At 41.9% G+C, this 21,088-nt stretch overlaps 1 protein-coding gene across 1 annotated transcript in view; it reads left to right on the forward strand.

Annotated features, from left to right (window-relative positions):
• Positions 1–21,088, forward strand: part of Atp8b1 (ATPase phospholipid transporting 8B1) — a 62,102-nt gene that overhangs the window by 21,916 nt on the left and 19,098 nt on the right. The window contains exons 6-19 of the mRNA XM_035440120.1: positions 939–1,011; positions 1,362–1,432; positions 2,793–2,875; positions 2,963–3,121; positions 3,410–3,498; positions 5,301–5,491; positions 8,893–9,101; positions 10,826–10,869; positions 11,898–12,054; positions 16,391–16,579; positions 17,579–17,691; positions 18,328–18,492; positions 19,334–19,445; positions 20,624–20,699. Coding sequence (XP_035296011.1) covers positions 939–1,011; positions 1,362–1,432; positions 2,793–2,875; positions 2,963–3,121; positions 3,410–3,498; positions 5,301–5,491; positions 8,893–9,101; positions 10,826–10,869; positions 11,898–12,054; positions 16,391–16,579; positions 17,579–17,691; positions 18,328–18,492; positions 19,334–19,445; positions 20,624–20,699 — 1,731 coding nt within the window. The remainder of the gene's footprint in view (positions 1–938; positions 1,012–1,361; positions 1,433–2,792; positions 2,876–2,962; positions 3,122–3,409; positions 3,499–5,300; positions 5,492–8,892; positions 9,102–10,825; positions 10,870–11,897; positions 12,055–16,390; positions 16,580–17,578; positions 17,692–18,327; positions 18,493–19,333; positions 19,446–20,623; positions 20,700–21,088) is intronic.

Here is a 21,088-nt window from a genome sequence, read left to right on the forward strand (position 1 = left end):
TTATATGTGTAGGTGTCTCATCTTCTGACACAGACTATGCCCTATATCTACAAAGAAAGTAGTCAAGAAACTCTTGTTCAAGAAACAGAGAATGCAGTCAGCTCTGGCCAAGTCAACAAACTGAGGGATCAGTAATGAGTTGTTTTATAAGCAAGATCCTCAAGGAATGAGTCCAAAGTCAAGCACCAAAAATAGGAATGAAGGCCCAACTCAAAAGACTGTTTAATGTGTCCACAATTAAGAAAATAACCCAATTTACAGCCACATATCCTCTGCACTTAGTTCAAAATAGGAGCCACCAAGTTATAAATGTTGACATAGGTTTTTTTCTCCTTGTAAATAGATGGTTTCTGAGCTGGAAGTCACCTCTGGAATCACTTAGAGTCAATATTGTGAAGGGGTTGAGATTCTTTGCCACTCCATCTCACTGTTTAGTGTAGATCAGTGGCATTGGTAATGAGCAGCCCTGAGGCTAGGGAGGGAGCTCACAGTAGAGCATTTACCTACCATGCCTGAAGCCCTGGGTACCATCCTGAGAAACACACATGTACATGCACGCAGGCACGCATGCAAGCAAATGCACTCATGAACACACAATTCTCTCTCTCTCTCTCTCTCTCTCTCTCTCTCTCTCTCTCTCTCTCTCTCTCATGCACGAATGTATATACACACACAGGCTTTGCCTTGAACTTTGAGCTAAGGAGAATCTCTAGCAGTGTCATGGCCCTTGCAGCTTGTACAGTGGAGCCTGCAAGAACTTGGGCCATCAGTGAGGTAGGGCCCAGAAGTCCTTCAAAAAAATTATCACATCACTCAGAGATCCCAACAGAAGGGCCTCTGATGTTCCCAGAGTTGGGACATAAAGTTGCTAATATGCCCCATTTGTCATTTGGGATTAACACATACATTTCTAAATCATTATTATTTTTGATTTTTAGGTTCAAAATCATCAAGTGGAAAGATATCCAAGTTGGAGATGTCATCCGTCTGAAGAAGAATGATTTTATTCCTGTAAATGACAAATTTCTGCTTCTCTCATTCTCCATATGCATACCCACCCATTCCCCACCCAACCCATGTACCTCCCACCCTGGAGACCCAATGTGATGGGTGTCTTTTGTTTGGACAGGATGACAATCCTCCCATCTACCCCCATGTCCTTTCCCCCCTGAGGACCCTATGTGATGGTTGTCTTTTGTTTGGACAGGCTGACAATCCCCTACCACCCCCATGTACCTTCCACCCTGGGGACCCTGTGTGATTGGGTGTCTTTTGTTCTGAACAGGCTAACAATCCCCCACCACTCCCATGTCCCTTCCACCCTGGGGACCCTGTGTTATGGTGTCTTTTGTTTTGAACAGGCTGACATTCTGCTGCTGTCCAGCTCAGAGCCTAACAGTCTCTGCTATGTAGAAACAGCTGAGCTTGATGGGTGAGTGTGTCTCAGGTGGACCTACTTCAAAGGTGGCCTGGAAGGGAACATGCTTTGCATATTCTGGCTGGGAAACCCAAGACTTGGCCTATGCCTCAGCCACTTGTTGGCAGTCTGACAATGTTCATACTACATCAACTCCTTTTTTAAATAAAATAGAACATCCACTATGAAATGGAGCTGTTACCCACTTCCCATTAGGACCACATAATAAACCCCTTATAAACTGCTGAGCAGTGATCAGACTCACAGATGACCATGATTGCATCTTCACAAACAAGACTAGGTTCTTTTTCAGTAGGCAATTTTGAACTTGCTTATCATTTTTAGAATAAAGTACTGTTTTTTGAGCAATTTTTGGTAGATTTATTGATGACTTAATTACATGTAGACATTCCCAAGTATTAGCTCATTTAATCTTTTTAACAACTATATAATTATTACCACATGAGGAAGCTGAGGCTGAGGGAGGTGAAATAGCCTTGCTAAGATCACATAGGAAGGGACAGTCAAGGCTCTGCTCCCTGTGTCCGTGTTTCTCATACCCCAGATAATGGGCCCATTGCTTTGTGGAGGTCTAGAATCGGGAGTGGAAATCTGGCCTTCCCTTGCTTTATAGATCAGCTAGTTCATTGTCTGATCTTGGCAGCGACACAGCTCTTATTCCAAATGCTGAAGTTATCCAGAGACAGGAGGCCCCATCATGCCTTGTGATAACTGAGTGGTGGATCTGGGATCACCAATCAGCTTTCTAATGAGTGGAGTTTCTTGTGTAACTGGCAGGCTGGCTCTCCTGAGAGGATGTGCCCGCCTGCCCCCATGGAGCACTAACACTTGCTGTCCTTTGTACTGTGGTTGGAGCAGCCTTGAATGTACTCCTGCCACCTCCTTTCCTAGATAGAGTTGCCTTTCAGAAACACATCCAGTTTCGTGCTCTAGGAAGTACTAGAGTTGCCTTTCAGAAACACATCCAGTTTCGTGCTCTAGGAAGTACCGTGACAGAAGGTGCTAAGCAACCTGCCTGCACTGAGTCTGCTTTGCATACCATTGTAGTGTAGCAGCCTGCTGTAGGCCAGGTTGGGGGTAAATGGTCACTTGAAGGAAAGGCTGTGGATACTTTGTCTTAATTGGCACGGTGGCACACGGCAAAAGAAAGCAGCTTGTTTTAGGTTTATAACCTTGCTCTAGCATCAGATTGCTCCATCTAACCTTACAAGTAGAGTTTGAAAATAGAACAAGCTAAGGGCTTAGCTTCACTCACTCCCAGATAAGCCAGATGTTACTGTGTGGAATTTTCTTTTTGTTCTTTTGAGCTCCAAATTGTGCTCCTTTAACTCTACCTGCCTCCCCTTCCTTGTAGTGAAACCAATTTGAAGTTCAAAATGGCCCTTGAAATCACAGACCAGTATCTCCAAACTGAAGATAACTTGGCGACTTTCGATGGTTTGTACGGAACTTCTTTACTTTGTTTAAAAGTCTAGTTGTTTTATTTGGTGGCCATTGGTTAAACCCAAGTATTTTGTAAAACAGGTTTCATTGAATGTGAAGAACCAAACAACCGACTAGACAAGTTCACAGGAACCCTGTTTTGGAGAAAACGGAGTTTTCCTTTGGATGCTGATAAAATCCTGTTACGTGGCTGTGTGATCAGGAACACTGATGTCTGCCATGGCTTGGTCATTTTTGCAGGTACTTCCTGAATGTGCTTCCAGTTCTTAAGATTTCAAGAATGAACTGAGCATAGTGGTCCAGGCTTGACATCCCAGCACTCAGAAGGCTGAGGTGGGAGGACTGATATTCCAGTTAACTGGGACTGTATAGCTAGACCACAACTAAGAAGTGTTTGTAGAGGATTATTGGTGGGAAATGCTTTTCTGTTGTTTTTCTACCAAAAAATAACAGAAAGAGTAATTTTATTGACATGCTTATTCATTGAGTTTTCCAACTATTAATCACATTGAATTTTCCATTTTTTAGGTGCTGACACTAAGATAATGAAGAATAGTGGGAAAACCAGGTTTAAAAGAACGAAAATTGATTACTTGATGAACTACATGGTGTACACGGTATTTATTTTTCATTCTGGTAGATGAGAGACTAGATTAGACTACTTTCTTTTGCAATAATTTTGGTGTATGGTGTTCTAATGCAAAACAATCTTACAGCTTTAGGTAGAGCTCAGAGAGGCCTGGACACACCAAGCCTTGTAGGATGGATGGAAAAGGAGCCCCAAATCTTTTCAGAGAAATTCCACACTTCAAGCAGGACAGCTCCATTGGAGAGATAAAAGTTCAGAGGCTATCCCCAGGTGTTTTCATGGTTGGCTAGTGACTGGTTAAGAACCAGGGACACTACCATTGGTGCTCTTACCTGAGCTGTTAGGGTCAAAGCCTGAGCTCTGGCATCTCCAACAAGTTGGGCTTGGCCACCCAACATCATTAGGTCAATGAAACAGGCAAGTACTAGTTAGAAACAGAGAAAGGAGATTTCCTCAGTATGGCCACACCGGGACAAGACTCCTAAATTTGTCATTGGGGTCTTGGCATGAGGTTTAATCTCAGCTAGAAGGAAAGAAATGTGCAAAGGAAGCAGCCTTGGTTGACTCATCATTGTCTGAGCTCCAGTTCCAATCCTCCGCCTGGTACCAGGCCTCAGCCTTTTCCTTTGCCCAGCATTAGATTCCTGGGATAATTCCAACTACTTGGGGACCATTGTCTCAGTAGACTGATAGCCAAAGGGGGGCCACAAATATTTCTCTTTAAAATATCTCTCCTCTTGCCAAGAGTGTTAAAATTCTAGGAACTATAAAGTAGATTTTATTGATATTAGTTTTCCATAGGGGCAGTTATCATAAATGCAAGTGTGTGTGTGTGTGTGTGTGTGTGTGTGTGTGTGTGTGTGTGTGTGTAAACGTGCATGCCTGTCCACCTAAAGCAAGGTTAAAAATAAGGCTTGTTGAGGGTCTTCAAAACCATATCCAGGCTCAAGATTAGGAGGACCCATGGGGTTTGGCATGGTCTTACACCTGTGTCTTGCTGCAGCCCAAGGTTTCAAAATAAGATGAACAGAAAGGCCATGAAACAAAACCTAGAGGAAATTGGTTAAGATCCCACATGGGTAGGCACTCGGTTCCCTTAACAACAGATTGTGTTGTATGTGTGCCTGTTGTCCCCAGTAAAGCTCCTAAGAGGCTCTCTCAGTTGGGAACTAGGTGTGTAGGCTCCACTTACCTACCATGCTCCAAATTCCAGACTTCTTGTAGGAATACAGGTGATCAGCATAAATGATGTTGCCCAGGATGGTGATTTGTTCTTATAGGTTAGTGGTTCTCAACCTATGGCTCAAGACCCCTTGGTAGGGGTATCAAATGACCCTTTTACAGGGGTTGCATATCAGATATTTACATTATGATTTATAACATAAATGGCTTTAAGGATTGAATATAGGACATCAGCTCCTCTTTTGAAAGAGGATTTTGGGGAGAAAACCTAGCCTTATAAATGTAAAGCAATCAGTCATAATCATACACTTTTTTTTTTTTTTTTTTTTTTTTTGGTTTTTCGAGACAGGGTTTCTCTGTGGCTTTGGAGGCTTACCTAGAACTAACTCTCATATACCAGGCTGGTCTCGAACTCACAGAGATCCGCCTGCCTCTGCCTCCCGAGTGCTGGGATTAAAGGCGTACGCCACCAACACCCGGGCTTTATATCATACAGCCTTTAAAGCCTCCTTACATCCTGTTTTCTTCTAAGTGTAATGTTTTTAAGACCATTAAAAAGCCATATGTATATAAAGTGCTAAATAATGTTATTAGAATATTTGAAAGGTATGGAGTTGGAAATTCTGCTTTGCAATACATGTCTTCTAGATTTTTATTGTACTCATCCTGGTTTCTGCTGGTCTTGCCATTGGTCACGCTTATTGGGAAGCACAAGTTGGCAATTATTCCTGGTACCTCTATGATGGAGAAAATGCTACTCCTTCCTACCGGGGCTTCCTGAATTTCTGGGGCTACATCATTGTGCTGAACACCATGGTGCCCATCTCTCTCTATGTCAGGTAAGCCTGGCCTCCCCTTGGCCTCTTGCTTTCCAGCAAGATTGTAGTGCTTTTCCCCAGTGAAGCACCCTCATCTTTAGCAATAATTGATTCAAAGGTCAAAAGGAAGAAGAAAATAAATTTCATTTTGGAACTGAGCGAGGTAGGAGAAGGGTGTGAACTTTGAGTATCTCCCCTGTGCCAGCCACATTCTATCTCGTCCTCTATGCAGATAAGGCCAGTGGTGTTCCATGATCAAAGTGACAGTCATTTGCTTGGTGAGTCATTCTCAGTGAGTTCTGAAGCACAGGGTTCAAAAAGAGTCTGTGAAAAGGTGGAAGATTCGGAATGCCATGGAAAATGCTTCATTTTCCAGAGCCTCTATTCTATAATGGAACCTTCTTTATTACAGTCACACCAGCTTTGCTCTCAGGCCCCTGCTTCCTGCTGCTACCTCCTAGAAGGAAAGGTGTCCCTGCCCTCCTTCAGCCTCTCTAACCATGTTTCTCAGTGCAATGCCAATCCTGGTCCCAACTAAGGTCAAGGTCATAGTTACCTGTTTTGTAATCACTCCTCCTTCTCATCCTTCTTCCTCTCATATCAAAGTTCACAATTATTGATTGTTGGATTTGGAGTCTTTGGAGGAGAGACCATGCCTTGTAATACATAGAGTAACCAGTCAGTCATTACCCCAATGAACAACAGCCCAGAGGCACCTGGGATCTCACAAACTCATATGTCATTAGAAGCCTTTATGTAGTTTAAATTTTATAACACTTGTATTTGTTTTTATATTTTATTTTATTACATGTAGTTACTGGTATTCTCTGAGTGGGAAATAAATCCCTGGGGCTGCCATCTGTTCAGTGGCCACTTTAGCAGAAACCAAGATGGTGGACCAAGATGGCGGTGCTAAGGAGATGGACAGCTCAGTGGGTAAAGTGCTTGTTGCACAAGCAAGAAAATGAGTTTGGATCCTCAGCACCCACATAAAAGCTGGATATGCTTGTGTGCAACTGTAAACCCAGGGCTTCATGGAGGGAAGTAGTAGCAGGGTACATGAAGATAGGCAGATCCTTGGGGCTCACTGCCCAGGAAGTCTTGCCAAAATGGTGAGCTGTAGGTTCTGTGAGGGACACCATGTCAAAATACAAGGTGGAGAACAATAGAGGAAGAACTTTGATGTTGACCTCTGGCCTTCAGATGCATTTGCACGAGCAAGCACACCAGCCTACCATGCATTGCCCTTCACAGTACTTTTTAAGATCTCTCACTCAACTAGACTGACTGATGGGGAAGCACTGGAGACCCTCCTGACTCCTCCCAGTGCTGGATTATAGGCTTAAATCGATGTATCCTGCTTCTTTTTGTGGGAGCTGAGGAATCAAACTCCAGCATTCAAGTTTGTGTGGCAATCACTTTACCAAATGAATGATCTCCCCCATTGTCTGTTGTTTGTTTTTAACAGGGCCTTTCTTTATACGCCTGCCCTAGAGCTCACTGTTCAGAACAGGCTGGCCTTGATCTTATAGCAACCCCCTGCCTCTACCACCCAAGTGCTGGGACTACACACATGACCTACCACACCTGACTGTAACTGCACTCTTTCATTTCCTTCCGGCCTTGGCTCAAGAGTTACCTCAAGCCTCTGGCCTCTATCTCAACTGATCTTAATGGTCACTTCCCCTCCTGTGGGTCTCTATCTCCTGTTCCCTGCTTTGATTTTCTACATAGACTGCATATCCCTTGAGAGTTGACATTTGCTGGATCATTTTTCTGTTTGTCTGCTTAAGAGTAGGGATTTCATCTGCTTTTTTCAAAGTGTTCAACACCAAGCAGGACTGCCATTTATAAGGAGCTTATTCCCACCTACAGGTCCTGTGCAGCCATGCGTCACCCATGTAGCAGTTGCTGGGTATGCAAACAGCCTTCCTACATCTGAGTTGTAAAATCAACATGATCCTCTTAGGATATCTCCATTTGGATGTTCTGTAGCTTCTAAGAATTTAGAAAGTGAATATATTTTTCCCAGTAAGCAACTAAGACGCTAGTTGCCAAAAGACTTGACTCATTTGAGACATGATGGTATGTCACCTAGTTCTCTTTGTGCAGGGGAAATAGGCCATCTCAATTGTCCCTAGGTATGAGAGACAATGAGAGAAAAGAGTGTGAAGATTGTATCCATGATTCTGGCCTTACTGTCACTGTTATTGTTCCCACTGGGCTATGTGTTCTAAGGGCAGAGTTCCTGGTTGTGGCTGAAATGCTCAAGTGTGAGTAGGAAGTCACACTGATGAGGTGCCATGAGTGAACACCACTGACCCTGAAGCTGGAGAGTGATGTGGCTGGTCAGGGGAGCACAGTGTGGCTTTTAAGCTGGGTGACTTTAAAAAGAACAAAACTTTATTTTTCATAGTTCAGGAGGCTGAGGAGCCAATGATCAAAAGCAGAGTTCTTTGTAAGTGGTGAGAACCCGTACTTGTGTCACAGGTGGCCCCTTCTTACATTATCTCATGGCAAAAGGGGGCAAAGAGCTCCCTCAGGCTTCTTTAATACAGATGTTGGTGCCATTTGTGATGTCTTTGTCATTAGGACCTAGCCATCACAGAAAAGCCCTATTTCAGTACTGTTGCATTGAAGGTTAGGTTTCACTATGTGGGTGTGGGGGTAACAGTTACTCTTCTCATTGGCATAACAGTATATATGGTAAAAGAATCTTTAAAAAGGAGGGATTTACTTGGGTTCATGGTTTGAGGTCTATCATGCTGGAGAAAGCATGGTGGTAGAGTACGAGACAGCTGGTCACATTGCATGCGTTCAGGAAACAGAAAGGAATACTGATATCCAGTTAGCTATCTCCTTTTTGTTCAGTCTGGAGACCCCAGCCCACCATATGGGGCCTTCCCACCTCAGGTAAAACTGTCTTGGGAACACTCTCATGAACACATTAAGAGGTGTGTCTCCTAGAGAAGTATAACGTCCTTCAAATGGACAAGCAAGATTAACCACCATGGGGCTGCAGAGATGGTTTAGCATTCAAGAGAACGCGTAATGTTTGAGTTTGATTGCAGCACCTAAGTTGGGTCACTCACATTATCCTATAACTTCAGCTCCAGGAAGACTCAACATCTGTGTCCTTAGAGCACTTGTTTTCACATGCACATACCCATACAAAGATACACACACACACACACACACACACACACACACACACACACACATGCATGTGCACATGCATGAACATAATTAAAAATAAAATAAACCTATCTTTAAACAACAATTAACCATCACAGGACTGGACACTAGCTCTCAAACCAAAGCAGTAGATAAGAAACTCACTCCCATGTACATAGGGAGGGCATAATCCATTCCTGGCCAGTCCCCTCCCTGCTCACCACTGAAGCCTTCTTCTGTCCTCCTAGTGTGGAAGTTATCCGTTTAGGACAGAGTCATTTCATCAACTGGGACCTGCAGATGTACTACGCTGAGAAGGACACACCTGCAAAGGCAAGGACTACCACACTGAATGAGCAGCTAGGACAGATTCATTATATCTTCTCTGATAAGACGGGGACGCTCACACAAAATATCATGACCTTCAAAAAGTGCTGCATTAACGGGCAAATCTATGGTGAGTGTGAGGCTTGTGAAGCTGGGGGAGTCAGAACACATCCTTTTCGGGGGTGCATTTGAAGCTTGGATCATTATCTTTCTGCAGAACAACTCCAGAGATATTCTTCCACTTAGGAGGAGCAGTTATGCTTGGGGTCTGAAATAACAGACATGGTTGGCTGTTGAATAGGGGCAGAAACAGGTGCTCTCTGGAGCAGAGCCTGCCTCCTGTGGTTGTTGGTACCCTCCCTGTGTGGAGTCCAATTGCCAAAGAAACATCATGGGCATTGTTGACAACAGATAGACAGAGAGAGAGAGAGAGAGACAGACAGACAGACAGACACACACACACACACACACACACACACACACACACACGAGAGAGAGACAGAGAGAGAGAGAGAGAGAGAGAGAGAGAGAGAGAGAGAGAGAGAGAGAGAGAGAGAGAGAGAAATAGTTAGAAATAAATACCCTTCAAAAAATTGAAAGCTGAATTGCCCCATGGTCTAGCAATTCTGTGTCTAGGAATATATTTTCCTCAAAAGATTTGGAAAGGAGATACCCACAGAGATAGATGTTTATTCATGTTCATAGTAACTTTATTCACATTTGGCAAAGGGTAGGAATAGCCCATTTGTCTATCAATGGATGAAGAAACAAATAAAATGTGCTACAACATGAATGAGCCCTTAAGACATTTTCCTAAGTGATGGAAACTCACAAAAGCAAGTGCTGTATGATTGTATTTAGAATAGTCAAAGTCACAGGGACAAAGGGGAGTATTGGCTGCCAAAGCTTGGGAGTTAGTGCAATGCTAGCAAGTTCAGTTATCAAGATAAAGATGCTAAAGGGAGATAGTGGTGATAGCTGCACAAGGTAACTGCACCTTGTCACCAAGCTGTACAGTAAAAAATGATTACAGTGGTTTATAGTTGACCTCTGTCCTACTTTTCTGAAACATTCTCCACACACATGAATAGTATTGAAGTTAATGTTGCCTTAAAATATTGGTTTGTTTTAACTTTTGATTTTTTTTCAAGAAATAAACACATGCACATTTTCCCCCTTTAGAAAAATATCTATAAAGTGTATGAGTTTACCCACCATCGAGGAAGATGACACACTATGGGGTTGAGAAATTTGTCACCATGGTGATGCAGACTAAATTGTATCAAAGGATACCTTTGTAGTCCCAAAGGAGTATAGTGGAACAGGTACCAATATTTGAAACAACTCTGGTCAGTATTTGACCAACTTTTCCTGTGAAGAGCCAGATAGTAAATATTTTAACCTTTGCAGGCTACATAATGGTTTCTACCAAATATTATTCATTCTTAGAATATATTTATATATTTAGTTGTTTGGTTTTGAGACCAAATTTCACCCTATAGCCCAGTAGCTTTAACCCCTATAGCTTTAATTCATGGTGATTTTCCTATTTTAGTCTACCAAGTATTTGGGTTATAGGCACAAGCCATCAGGGCTGGGTGTAATAGTTGTCTATTTTTCATTTTTTTACAACTCCTGAAAAAAAAATTCTTTACTCCAGAACCATTCCAAACCAAGGATGACAGTAACATCAGACACCACAACTGTGTTTGCAAATCCAGGTAGGAGGGACTCTGTATACACACACACACACACACAGAGAGAGAGAGAGAGAGAGAGAGAGAGAGAGAGAGAGAGAGAGAGAGAGAGAGAGAGAGAGAAAACTCAACTTGTTTTGCCCTATTTGTTTCTTAGGAGACCATCGGGATGCTTCTCAACACAGCCATAGCAAAATAGAGGTGAGTGGTCCATGCAAAGCAACTGTTTGCTGTGTATTTGCTTCCTTGGGATGCTGGATTGAATGACCTCAGGCTGGGCCATAAAGTAGCAGAACTTATCTTCCCACAGTACTGGAGAATGGAATCCAGATGTTGGTCCCTCCAAAAGGTCTAGGGAGAAGCTTCCTGGCTTCTCCCATGCCTCTGGTAGTTCCAGTGATCCTGGCTTGTAGGTACCAGGCTACAGGCTTTGCTTCTCTGGTCACATGGGGTTCTTTTTCCTCATGTGTTTGTCTCTGTCCACATTTGTCTCTTACAAGAACATCTGTCCTTCTATCCTAATCCACATGACCAAATCTTACCTTGATTACATTTGCAGACCACATTTCCAAATAGAGAAATTGACAGGCACCGAAGGTTTGGGTGCCAACAGACCTGTGAGAGAGACACAATTCAGCTCACTATAGTGTAACTTTTGGTTTTTAGCAAAAGCTTCCTATGACTTAGGACAAGAAAGTGGATGGGTTATCAGGTAAGAACAATTGATGCTCTTTTCAGAGGACCCAGATATATTTCCAGCACCCACATAGCAGCTCACAACTATGAGTAACTCCAGTTCCAAAGGATCAGATGCCCTCACACCCTCTTCTGGCCTTTATGGACACCAGGCATGCACATGGTTCACATACACACATGTAGGCAAAACACTTAGACTCAGAAAATAAAAAGGAATGTGCTAAATTCCCAGGTGATTTTTGACATAATTAAAAACTTTGCTACAAAGAAAAGGTAATATCAGTTATGGATACAGATTTTTAAGACATTTTTGTGTGTATGCATGTGCACATGTGCTGCCACAGTGCATGCGTGGAGCTTAGAGAGCAACTTGCAGAAATGGATTCTCTCCTACTCTGTGCATCCCAAGTATCAGTATCAAACTCAGGCTGTCAGGCTTGGTAGCAAGTACGTTTACCCCATGAGTGATCTTGCTGGCCCTAATACATACATTTTTCATTAATTTCATTTCTTTCTCCCTCCATTTCTTTCAGATGGTGGATTTTAGCTGGAATACATTTGCTGATGGAAAGTTTGCATTTTATGACCATTATCTTATTGAGCAAATCCAGTCAGGAAAAGAGCCAGAAGTTCGGCAGTTCTTCTTCTTGCTTTCCATTTGCCATACAGTCATGGTGGACAGAATTGATGGTGAGTGTCCCTCTGGTGTCTCAGACACTGGAGGCCAGCTTTGGAGCTGACAGGTGACTCATCTTAAGACTCAAGTGTATCTCAAGTGTAACAAATGTCAAGTCTATCACATGCACTCAAGCAATGGCCATTTGTGAGCCCTGACACTAGATGTATATGAAGTAACATGAAAGTAGCATGAAACACCTTATTATTAATTTCTTAATTAATTATTTTAGTTCATTTTCTTCTGGACTTGAAAAGTGCTTGTATGCTAGACAAATGTTCCTCTCAGCTCCAGAAAAACTTCTGATTTAATTATAGCTCAGAATGGGTTATCACTTTGTAAATGAAATTCTGTTGAAAGATACAGTTGGTGACCTGGTGAGATGGCTCAGCAGGTAAAGACACTTGCTGGGAAACCTGATGACCTGGGCTTGATCCCCGGGACCCACATGGTAGGAGAGAACCAACTCTTACAAGTTGTTCTCTGACTTCCATATGTGTGCTGTATCATACACAGCACACACACACACACACACACACACACACACACACACACACACACACACACACACACGCACACACACACGCACACACACACACAACTATATATATATATATTGTAATATATATATATATATATTACTATATATAGTAATTTTTTTAAATCATTGGCTATTGAATAAAGTAACCTAGATCTTTTCATTGTACAAATGTTCATTGGGAATGTATAATCAGACCTTATCTGTATCATGAATGGGCGTTAAAATTAAGCATTGTTTTCTACAAATTTCTTTCAGATGTCTGCTTTTGTTCTCTAGATTAAAATATTTGGAACTTGAATAAGATAAGCTAAAGCCTGGGCCTCCTTTCTCGTTTGATGGATCAAAATTAATGAGAATTCATAGTGAGCAGCAAGGAGTTTAGGTTCTTTTGCAGAATTCTTAATTGCAGTCTGTGCCTGCTTTGTCAGAGGGAATCTGTCCAGTGTCAGCTAACACTAGTTATTTCATCATGTGTGGACATAAATCCTCTTGATAGGCAAAAGCATTGTGGGAAGAGTGAAAGAAATGCTTTCGGTGTGACCCCAATGCAGGAGTCTGCCCGCACTCCAATCATCCACTTCACTCCATTCTCTTTTTACTTCGGTCCCTACAGAAAAGGAAGGTGCTTCCTGATGGAGTCCCAACATTGATGTTTCTTATGTAGTGATGTCAAACACTCCTGAGAAGGCGTATGTGTAAAACTATCTCTCAGAAAGTTTCAAAGAAATCCATTCTCCAAGGATGAAATGAATAGTTCAGTAAATCGAAAGAGCACAATTCCGATGGGAGAGGGTCTGGGGGAGGGGCTGTCTGAGGCAGAGTGACGAATAACAGAAGGGAGAAAATTGCCAAAGTGAGGTTTGTAGTCTGATTAGACAAGCGAATCTGGCTTTTACAACAAGAATAAAGTAGGATCTTTTTAAGTACCCTTGTTGTTCTCTTAGGTCTTGATTCGTTGGTAGGATTCTTCTTCAAATGTGTTGTGACAATTTGGGAATTAACCGGGCCCTTAGACAAATGTACGTAAATTGTAAAGTCTGTTTTCTTGTCCTCACTGGACTGACAGGCAAAGCCTTGGAGTGCATGCCAGAGATGAGTCAGTGCTGGTTTAGTCCCTAACAGGCCACTCTTTTCCTCAACAGTGCTGTAGGAAATGTGGTTGTTCAAAGTTCCCTGCAGCATAACCCTGTTTGCTGCACTGTCAGCTGAGTTGCCAAGTTGAACATACCAAGCAATCGTCTATGCCCAGCAAATGACAAATAAAAGTCACTGGGAAACAAGACAAGGTGTATTTTGAGGTGCAGCATGTTAGAGAAGAAATGGGATTTTGATCCAGAAGAGAACAACAAGAGAGTTCTTTGGAAGGAAGAAATGGGATTTTGATCCAGAAGAGAACAACAAGAGAGTTCTTTGGGAACAAACTTTGTAATTAACAGATGCAGATGAAGAAAGCATGAAGGGCTTTCTTTTTCCTGAGGTCATCCAGCAGGCATCAGTTGAGTGTAGTCCTTCACCATCCGACTGTCTCTTTGGCTACCTTTTTGTGTCTCTTTTATGAAGATAAGGAGGGTAGGAATCTAATCCAGTGAGAGAGTACTTGCTTGACATGTGTAAGGCCTTGGGTTTGATTCCTAGCACCACAGAATAATGGAGATTGACTTTTTTAAAGTTATTGTTGTATAAAGAGGAGGAAATCTTTTCATATGTATGGCCCTGGACATTTGACTTCCTCAGAAGGCATTCTGGGTGGTGTTAACTTGCATGAGTTTCCTGCTCCTCTGTAGTCAGTTATTGCAGCTAGGCAGCTTGAAGTATCTGTTTCTTATCTCATAGCTCTTGAGGTCAAACGTTTTGTGTCACATGACTGGGGTCTCTGCTCAGCATCTCATTATGATCACAATGGGGCCATGTTCTCACATAGCACTCAGTGTCTGCATCCAAGCCCTGTGATTGGGCCAAGATTCAGTTCCTTTTAGTTGCAGGTCTGAGGTCTTCATTTCTCTAGGGTTGCTCTTCGCTCTCAGTCCTTGTGAATTGGTTCATTAAATGAAACTCCAGGCTCCAACTCTCTCTTGCTATTTCCTTTCTACAGGTCACCTAGTTAGCTGCAGAACACCTGGTTGTTCTGTTTTTGGTTCATTGGGGTGGGTGGGGGCACTGTTTTTTCCTTCTTTCTCTGCAGGGTGGAGGGTCAAATGTAGCATATGTTAGACAAATGCTCTAACACCAAGCTACATCCCAGGTAATAATCTCTTCCTTAAAGTCAGTTGATCAGGACCTACTGTTGAATCTAAATCAGTGTAATGTCTAGGTTAGTGTTTAATGAATGAGTGGAAGAGAATGATTGATGCTACTGGGAACCTTGAGGTTATGGAGACTCTGTTCCCACAGAGGCTTCATGAAAGCAGAGTCCAAAACTGCCATGAAGTCTGTCTGGCTATTTAATCTAGTGCTCATAGAGTTTTCAGAGGAGACCTTAGGATCCCTTGATGTGATATTATGGGAACTCTGGGGTCAGTATGGGGTATTATATTATTGTGAGATGCTCACAAAGAATGAGAAAGTCATGAATGTAGGAGGCAGCCCATTTCAGAATTTGAAGTGGTGAAAGGGTGGAAGACATTTCTGAGGCTGGAGACTGTGATATTGTTTCTGTCAGAAGCAGCTAAAAAAGGAAACAGTGGGAGATGTGAGTGTGTGTGTGTGTGTGTGTGTGTGTGTGTGTGTGTGTAATTTTTAATTGAGAGATGAAGGGGAGAGAGGGGAGACAGACAGACAGACAGACAGATGATAGATTAGAGAGAGAGAATGTAAACCCAGAGAGAGAAAGTTAACGTAATGCACTGGATCCTTCAGAGCTGGTGTAAGATAGTTGTGAGCCACCTGATGTGGGTGCTGGAATCTGAACTCAGGTCCTCTGTAAGAACCAGAAGTGGCTGGAGCCATCTCTCCAGCTCCACATTTTTGTTTTTATTGTGACACCATCCAAATCCATAAGTGAGTCTGTTAAGAAAAGCCTTTGGGTTGTCTCTAGGAATGCAATTAAAGTAAGCTTTCTTCAGAGGAGTGTCTGTTCCTCCACACTTCTCCTGCAGATGTAAAATGAGGGTCAGGTGGCGTTTCAGGTGTTCTTCCCTTCTCTGTTAGCTGCCAAGTCTGTGATTCCACAACTGAAATACTTTTCCTTTGGTAATCAAAACATCAAGGTTTGGGCTGCAGTTAGGATTGCCCAAACCATGGAGAATTTGTAATTTGTTTCCTTTCTCTGTCAATATTATGGAAGATATTTGTGTTCCAGCTAAGGAAAAATATTGAAAGGAGTTTCTTTGTTCTCTCTGCTGCTTGTATAGCATGGGGTCAACAGTCAGTACTGGCAGTTGTGTCTTTGTAGAGTACTTGGATGTAGTAAGCACTACATGACTTCTAGTGTATGGCTTTCTGGATGAACAAACAGAAAAACAGCCTACAGTGTCACCTTTATCTACTAATTGGAAGGTGATACTGCAGAGACCTGAGGGAACAGTGACATGTTAGCAATGCTCTCTTATAGCTGGTGGAATTCTGAGAATCCTCTCCACACGCACACACCCATTTTAAAGCAGTTTTATTTGCAATTTCTATTACCACTTTCAATTTTGAAGGTAATTTAGTTGATGACGTTTTGATTCTGTGTAGCCTTTCACAACCACTGACTTTTTCTCTATGCGATATGTAGGGCCATGCAGAAGATGCTCAGTACAGAGCTCAAGCATGACTTCCAAGTTTAATCCATAGCTCATTTGGCCTCTCTCTCTTGCTTCCCTCCTCAGGGCAGATCAACTACCAGGCAGCCTCTCCTGATGAAGGTGCCCTGGTAAATGCCGCCAGGAACTTCGGCTTTGCCTTCCTTGCCAGGACACAGAATACGATCACTGTCAGTGAACTGGGCACGGAAAGGACCTATAGTGTGCTAGCCATTTTGGACTTCAACAGTGACCGGAAGCGGATGTCTATCATCGGTAGGTCTCTACCTCAGGCTCTATGACTCCTTCAGCTCCATGTGCCTTTTCTCCATTTTACTCAGTGATGCTTGAATAAGTGAGGACATGGATAGACAGAAGTCAGTTGGCATTTTCAAAAAGCCAAGGCCCATCTTCCTGTAGAATGTCCCTATTTTGATTTGTCTTCTATCCCTTAATACTTATATCCTGGTCACACATTGTTGGCAAAAAAAAAAAAAATTACATAGTGATACTGTGCCCTTCTCAAAGGGTCACCCTCCAAAGGCACCTGATGTTTTATCTCATGGATGGTGATGATAACTATTGCTTGGCTGATGTATGTCAATAACCTTCCGGCCGGGTGTTGGTGGAGCACGCCTTTAATCCCAGCACTTGGGAGGCAGAGACAGGTGGATCTCTGTGAGTTCGAGACCAGCCTGGTCTACAAGAGCTAGTTCCAGAACAGCCTCCAAAGCCACAGAGAAACCCTGTCTCGAAAAACCAAAATAAAATAAAATAAAATAAACCTTCCCACTCTGGTGCTCATTTTTTAACAAGTGGAATTATATTTTACTGAGTGCTTTCTGGGTGCCTACCCAATATGGACTAGTAATCATGGCTGGTGCCTGCCTCAAAGAACTTAAAATGCAGTTAGCTATGGAGCAAGTTCTGTGATTCTATTGTTGTACAGAATGAACAATATAAGAAAGTGTTCACAGGAGCCTTGTTAGAGGCAGTAAATGGTATGAGCTCAAAAGACAGGTAGGGAAGATTCCTATCAGTGTGGACAAGGAAAATTCTATGGGAGACATTGCACATAGTTTGGAGCCTATAAATACTTGTTAAAATGACATAGGAAACTAAGCTGACCTTGAGTGAATGTTTTTATATTTTACTGCTGTATTCAATGCAGGTAGCAGCTTGACAACTTTGTTTGGGGGCAGCACTTCAAGTCACATGATCAATGTAGTTATATATCATATAACTTTGTTGTTGCTTTCCTTCCCTTGCTACCAGTGAGAACCCCAGAAGGTAGTATTAGGCTGTACTGTAAAGGCGCTGACACTGTCATTTATGAACGGCTCCATCAGATGAATCCTATAAAGCAAGAAACACAGGATGCCCTGGATGTAAGTCTTATTTTTGCTCTTTCTTTTTTTTCTTTCATTTTTTTATTTGAAATACAAACAAGATTGAATTACATGACAATCCCAGTACCCTTCTCCCTCCCTTACTTTTGCTCTTTCTGCTAGAGAGTCCACTATTGCCTTCTGGGACTGTCTCTTCAGTCATGTGATAGTTTTGTTCACTGTTAATTAACCCTCCCCTTGCTTTGGTGTCATGGACTGGGAACACAAAAGTAGGAACATGATAGGTGATAGTTTTGCTCTTGCTGCCAATATTCCAGATAATGATGGTGAAGGCCTTTCTTAGCATCCAGGTCTTCAGGGCTGATACAATAATGGCTCATGACTTTCCCAGAGACTTCATGCAAGGAGCCAGCTGCTTTTAGGTGTAGGCTTAATATCTCTGTGGTTGCCAAGAGTTTTACCAAATTCTAGGTATAAAGTGAAGAAAAGAAAGCATTTTCTGTATGTCACAGTAATAAAGCAAAGTATTGGATCACTGAGCTCTGATGCCTTTGTTGTAATCCATACAATCCATAGCTCACACACAGACACAGTATAAATGTAATTTTAAAAATGAATTCTTTGAAAGCTTACTATTCTTTGCACGGGTGGATTTTTGTCTTGTAAATAAAACAGATCTTTGCTAGTGAAACTCTCAGAACCCTGTGCCTATGCTACAAGGAAATTGAAGAAAAAGAATTTGCAGACTGGAATAAGAAGTTTATGGCAGCCAGCGTGGCCTCAACCAACCGGGATGAAGCTTTGGATAAAGTGTATGAAGAGATTGAGAAGGACTTGATTGTGAGTTCAGCGTTGATAACTTTCTCTTTGACACTTCAAACAAATTTAAATTTGTATTTTGTCATGTCATTGATATCATGATTTAGAGATAATTCTTTGATGGGTACAACAAACAAAATAAAATTTGATATCACAGAACAAAAAACACCTTTCTTTCTTTTGCTCTTTCTGTCTTTTTTTTTTTTTCTACACTGGCCTAGTACTCACTTTATGGCTCAGCTTGACCTTGAATTCATAGCAGTAAAGTAATTTTATTTTCTATGAAAATGGCAAAAAACAACCCAAAAAATCTCTAGCATTTAGGGAATTACTAAAGCCGTTTAATTAAAGTTGTAGTAAAGCTTATATCAAAACAACTAAAATATTTTGAAAGGCATAGATGGTTTTCTTGAATTTATATTAATAGGAAATAGTCAACCAAAGAGTAGTACCGCCATTAGCTTGAGAAACAGGTGTACATTCGCACAGCCCCAAACACAATGAAAGTGGATCTTTAACATCTTTTTGTGCTTGTACTTTTCTGTTTTGAGAGAGGGAAAAACTCACCATGTAGCCCAGGATAGCCTCTAACTTGTGAGTGAGCCCTCTACCTCTGACTCTTTAGTACTAGATTTTTCAGATCTGTACTTGCCCTTTCTGCCTCGGTCAATTAAATCCTACAGAAGCAGTTTTGAATGCTTTGTTTTGAGTCAAGTGTGCGATGTCCCAGCTTTTGATGGTGGTACCACCATCGCTGTCAGAGCACTAGTCAGCTTTGCATTACTCTTCTTCTTTTCTAGAAACAGGCAAACTGCATTTAAAGACACTTCTTATATGTTATTTTTTAAAATATCTATTCCAGCTCTTGGGAGCTACTGCTATTGAAGACAAGCTACAGGACGGAGTTCCAGAAACCATCTCAAAACTTGCAAAAGCTGACATTAAGATCTGGGTACTTACAGGAGACAAAAAGGGTAATTCACCATTTAGGGTGTGTATGGGCTAGGTTGAAATATTTATAGCTGCTATTCCTTTGCCTAAGATGACCTTCATAAGCTCCCTCCTCTTAAAACCCCTCCTCCTGGTCCAACCCACACAGGCCAGGACTTTGAACTCCCTCAGCAGCAGAGCCTGCTTCTTAGGATGTAAGCCTAGTTTTGTCTAGAAGTGAGCTTCTATCCTCAAAAAGCCATGCCCCTGTCCCTGTTTGTCTCTAGCACTCTGCCATTTGTTGAACACAGACTAAAGCAATACAAAAGGTTGCTACAGCAGCATTGGTTTTCCTGCCTATCTTATGTCTTGGAAAATTATGACAAACATTTTATTTGCTGGGAAATTGTTTGGTGTTTAAACGTAGAGCTGAACTAGTCATCATCGGTATTGATGACTCATCCTCTAAGCCTTCCTCAAGAAATTATTGTCTCTTGCTCCAACACTCTCCCAAAAGAAGCACAGCCCTGGCCTTTGACAAATACCAAATGGATGCTAATGGAAAGAAGTAAAGGGGGCTTTTAGTAGCAATCCTATGTGAGGGTTCATGGAATCAGTCATCCTTGCCCACCCCTTTACCATGTGATTAAGCCACAGGATCTGAGTGTTTAGTATTTTAATGGACATTGATTCATTATGTAACCAACTTCTGGGCTTAATAACACAGTATACTTGATTAATTAAGAGTGTCTCAAACTAGACTTTGACTTCGACTTATTTCATTGCAGAGAAATGTTTTTCTTTTTTATGTGGTTTCTCTACATTGCTACTGAAAAACAGAGTATTTGGTTGAATGTGGTTAGAATCATGAATTGAAAATGTCATCAAGGAATCCCTCAAATACTTAAAATCTGAAACTCTTTGATCCCTGATATGATGTCACCTGACCTCATGATGCATAGGTCATGGTCAAAATACATGTGATTTGTATGAAGTTGTATAAGTGATTTGTATAAAATTGCCCTCAGGCTGTGTGTGTAAGGTTCATCTTGAATACAAGTGACTTCATGTTTACATTCCATCCTCCAGATAACATGTGTACATGCATACTCCAAAGTCCCAAATCTCAAACACTTCTGGTCCTAAGCGTTTCAGATAAGGGATACTCAACATGGTTCAGATAAGTAGAAATAACAGCTGGCTTAATTTTAATTTGTTGTAGAAACTGCGGAAAACATAGGTTTTGCCTGTGAGCTTCTGACAGAAGACACTACTATCTGCTATGGGGAGGACATAAAGTAAGTACCCGCTATGGGAGGATGTAAAGTAAGTGTGCACTATGGGAGGATATAGGTAAGTATTAGGCCTGCAGTGTGAGAGGATATAGTAGCTTGGTTTTGTTGTTTTTGTTGTTTTTTGTTTTTTAACTAAGTCAAGACTAGATGCAGAAAATATGGAGAAATGGGAGCTAGATTATGTAGTTGGGCCTCTTTTTCATGCTCAAATGAAATAGATATTCCCATGTTACATTGACTCAGCTCATTTTGAACAGACTTCAGTCTCAAGGGGATCCAAGAGCTCTAAGGAGCCATTTTTCTTTATCTCTTAGAAAATCTCCTATTTGAATACTGGCAGAAAGTGAGCCAGCCCTGGGAGTACAGGAGTATGCAATGCAGCCATACCCAGC

The sequence above is a fragment of the Cricetulus griseus genome, chromosome 2 (genome assembly GCF_003668045.3).
Source record: "Cricetulus griseus strain 17A/GY chromosome 2, alternate assembly CriGri-PICRH-1.0, whole genome shotgun sequence".
Taxonomy (NCBI): domain Eukaryota; kingdom Metazoa; phylum Chordata; class Mammalia; order Rodentia; family Cricetidae; genus Cricetulus; species Cricetulus griseus.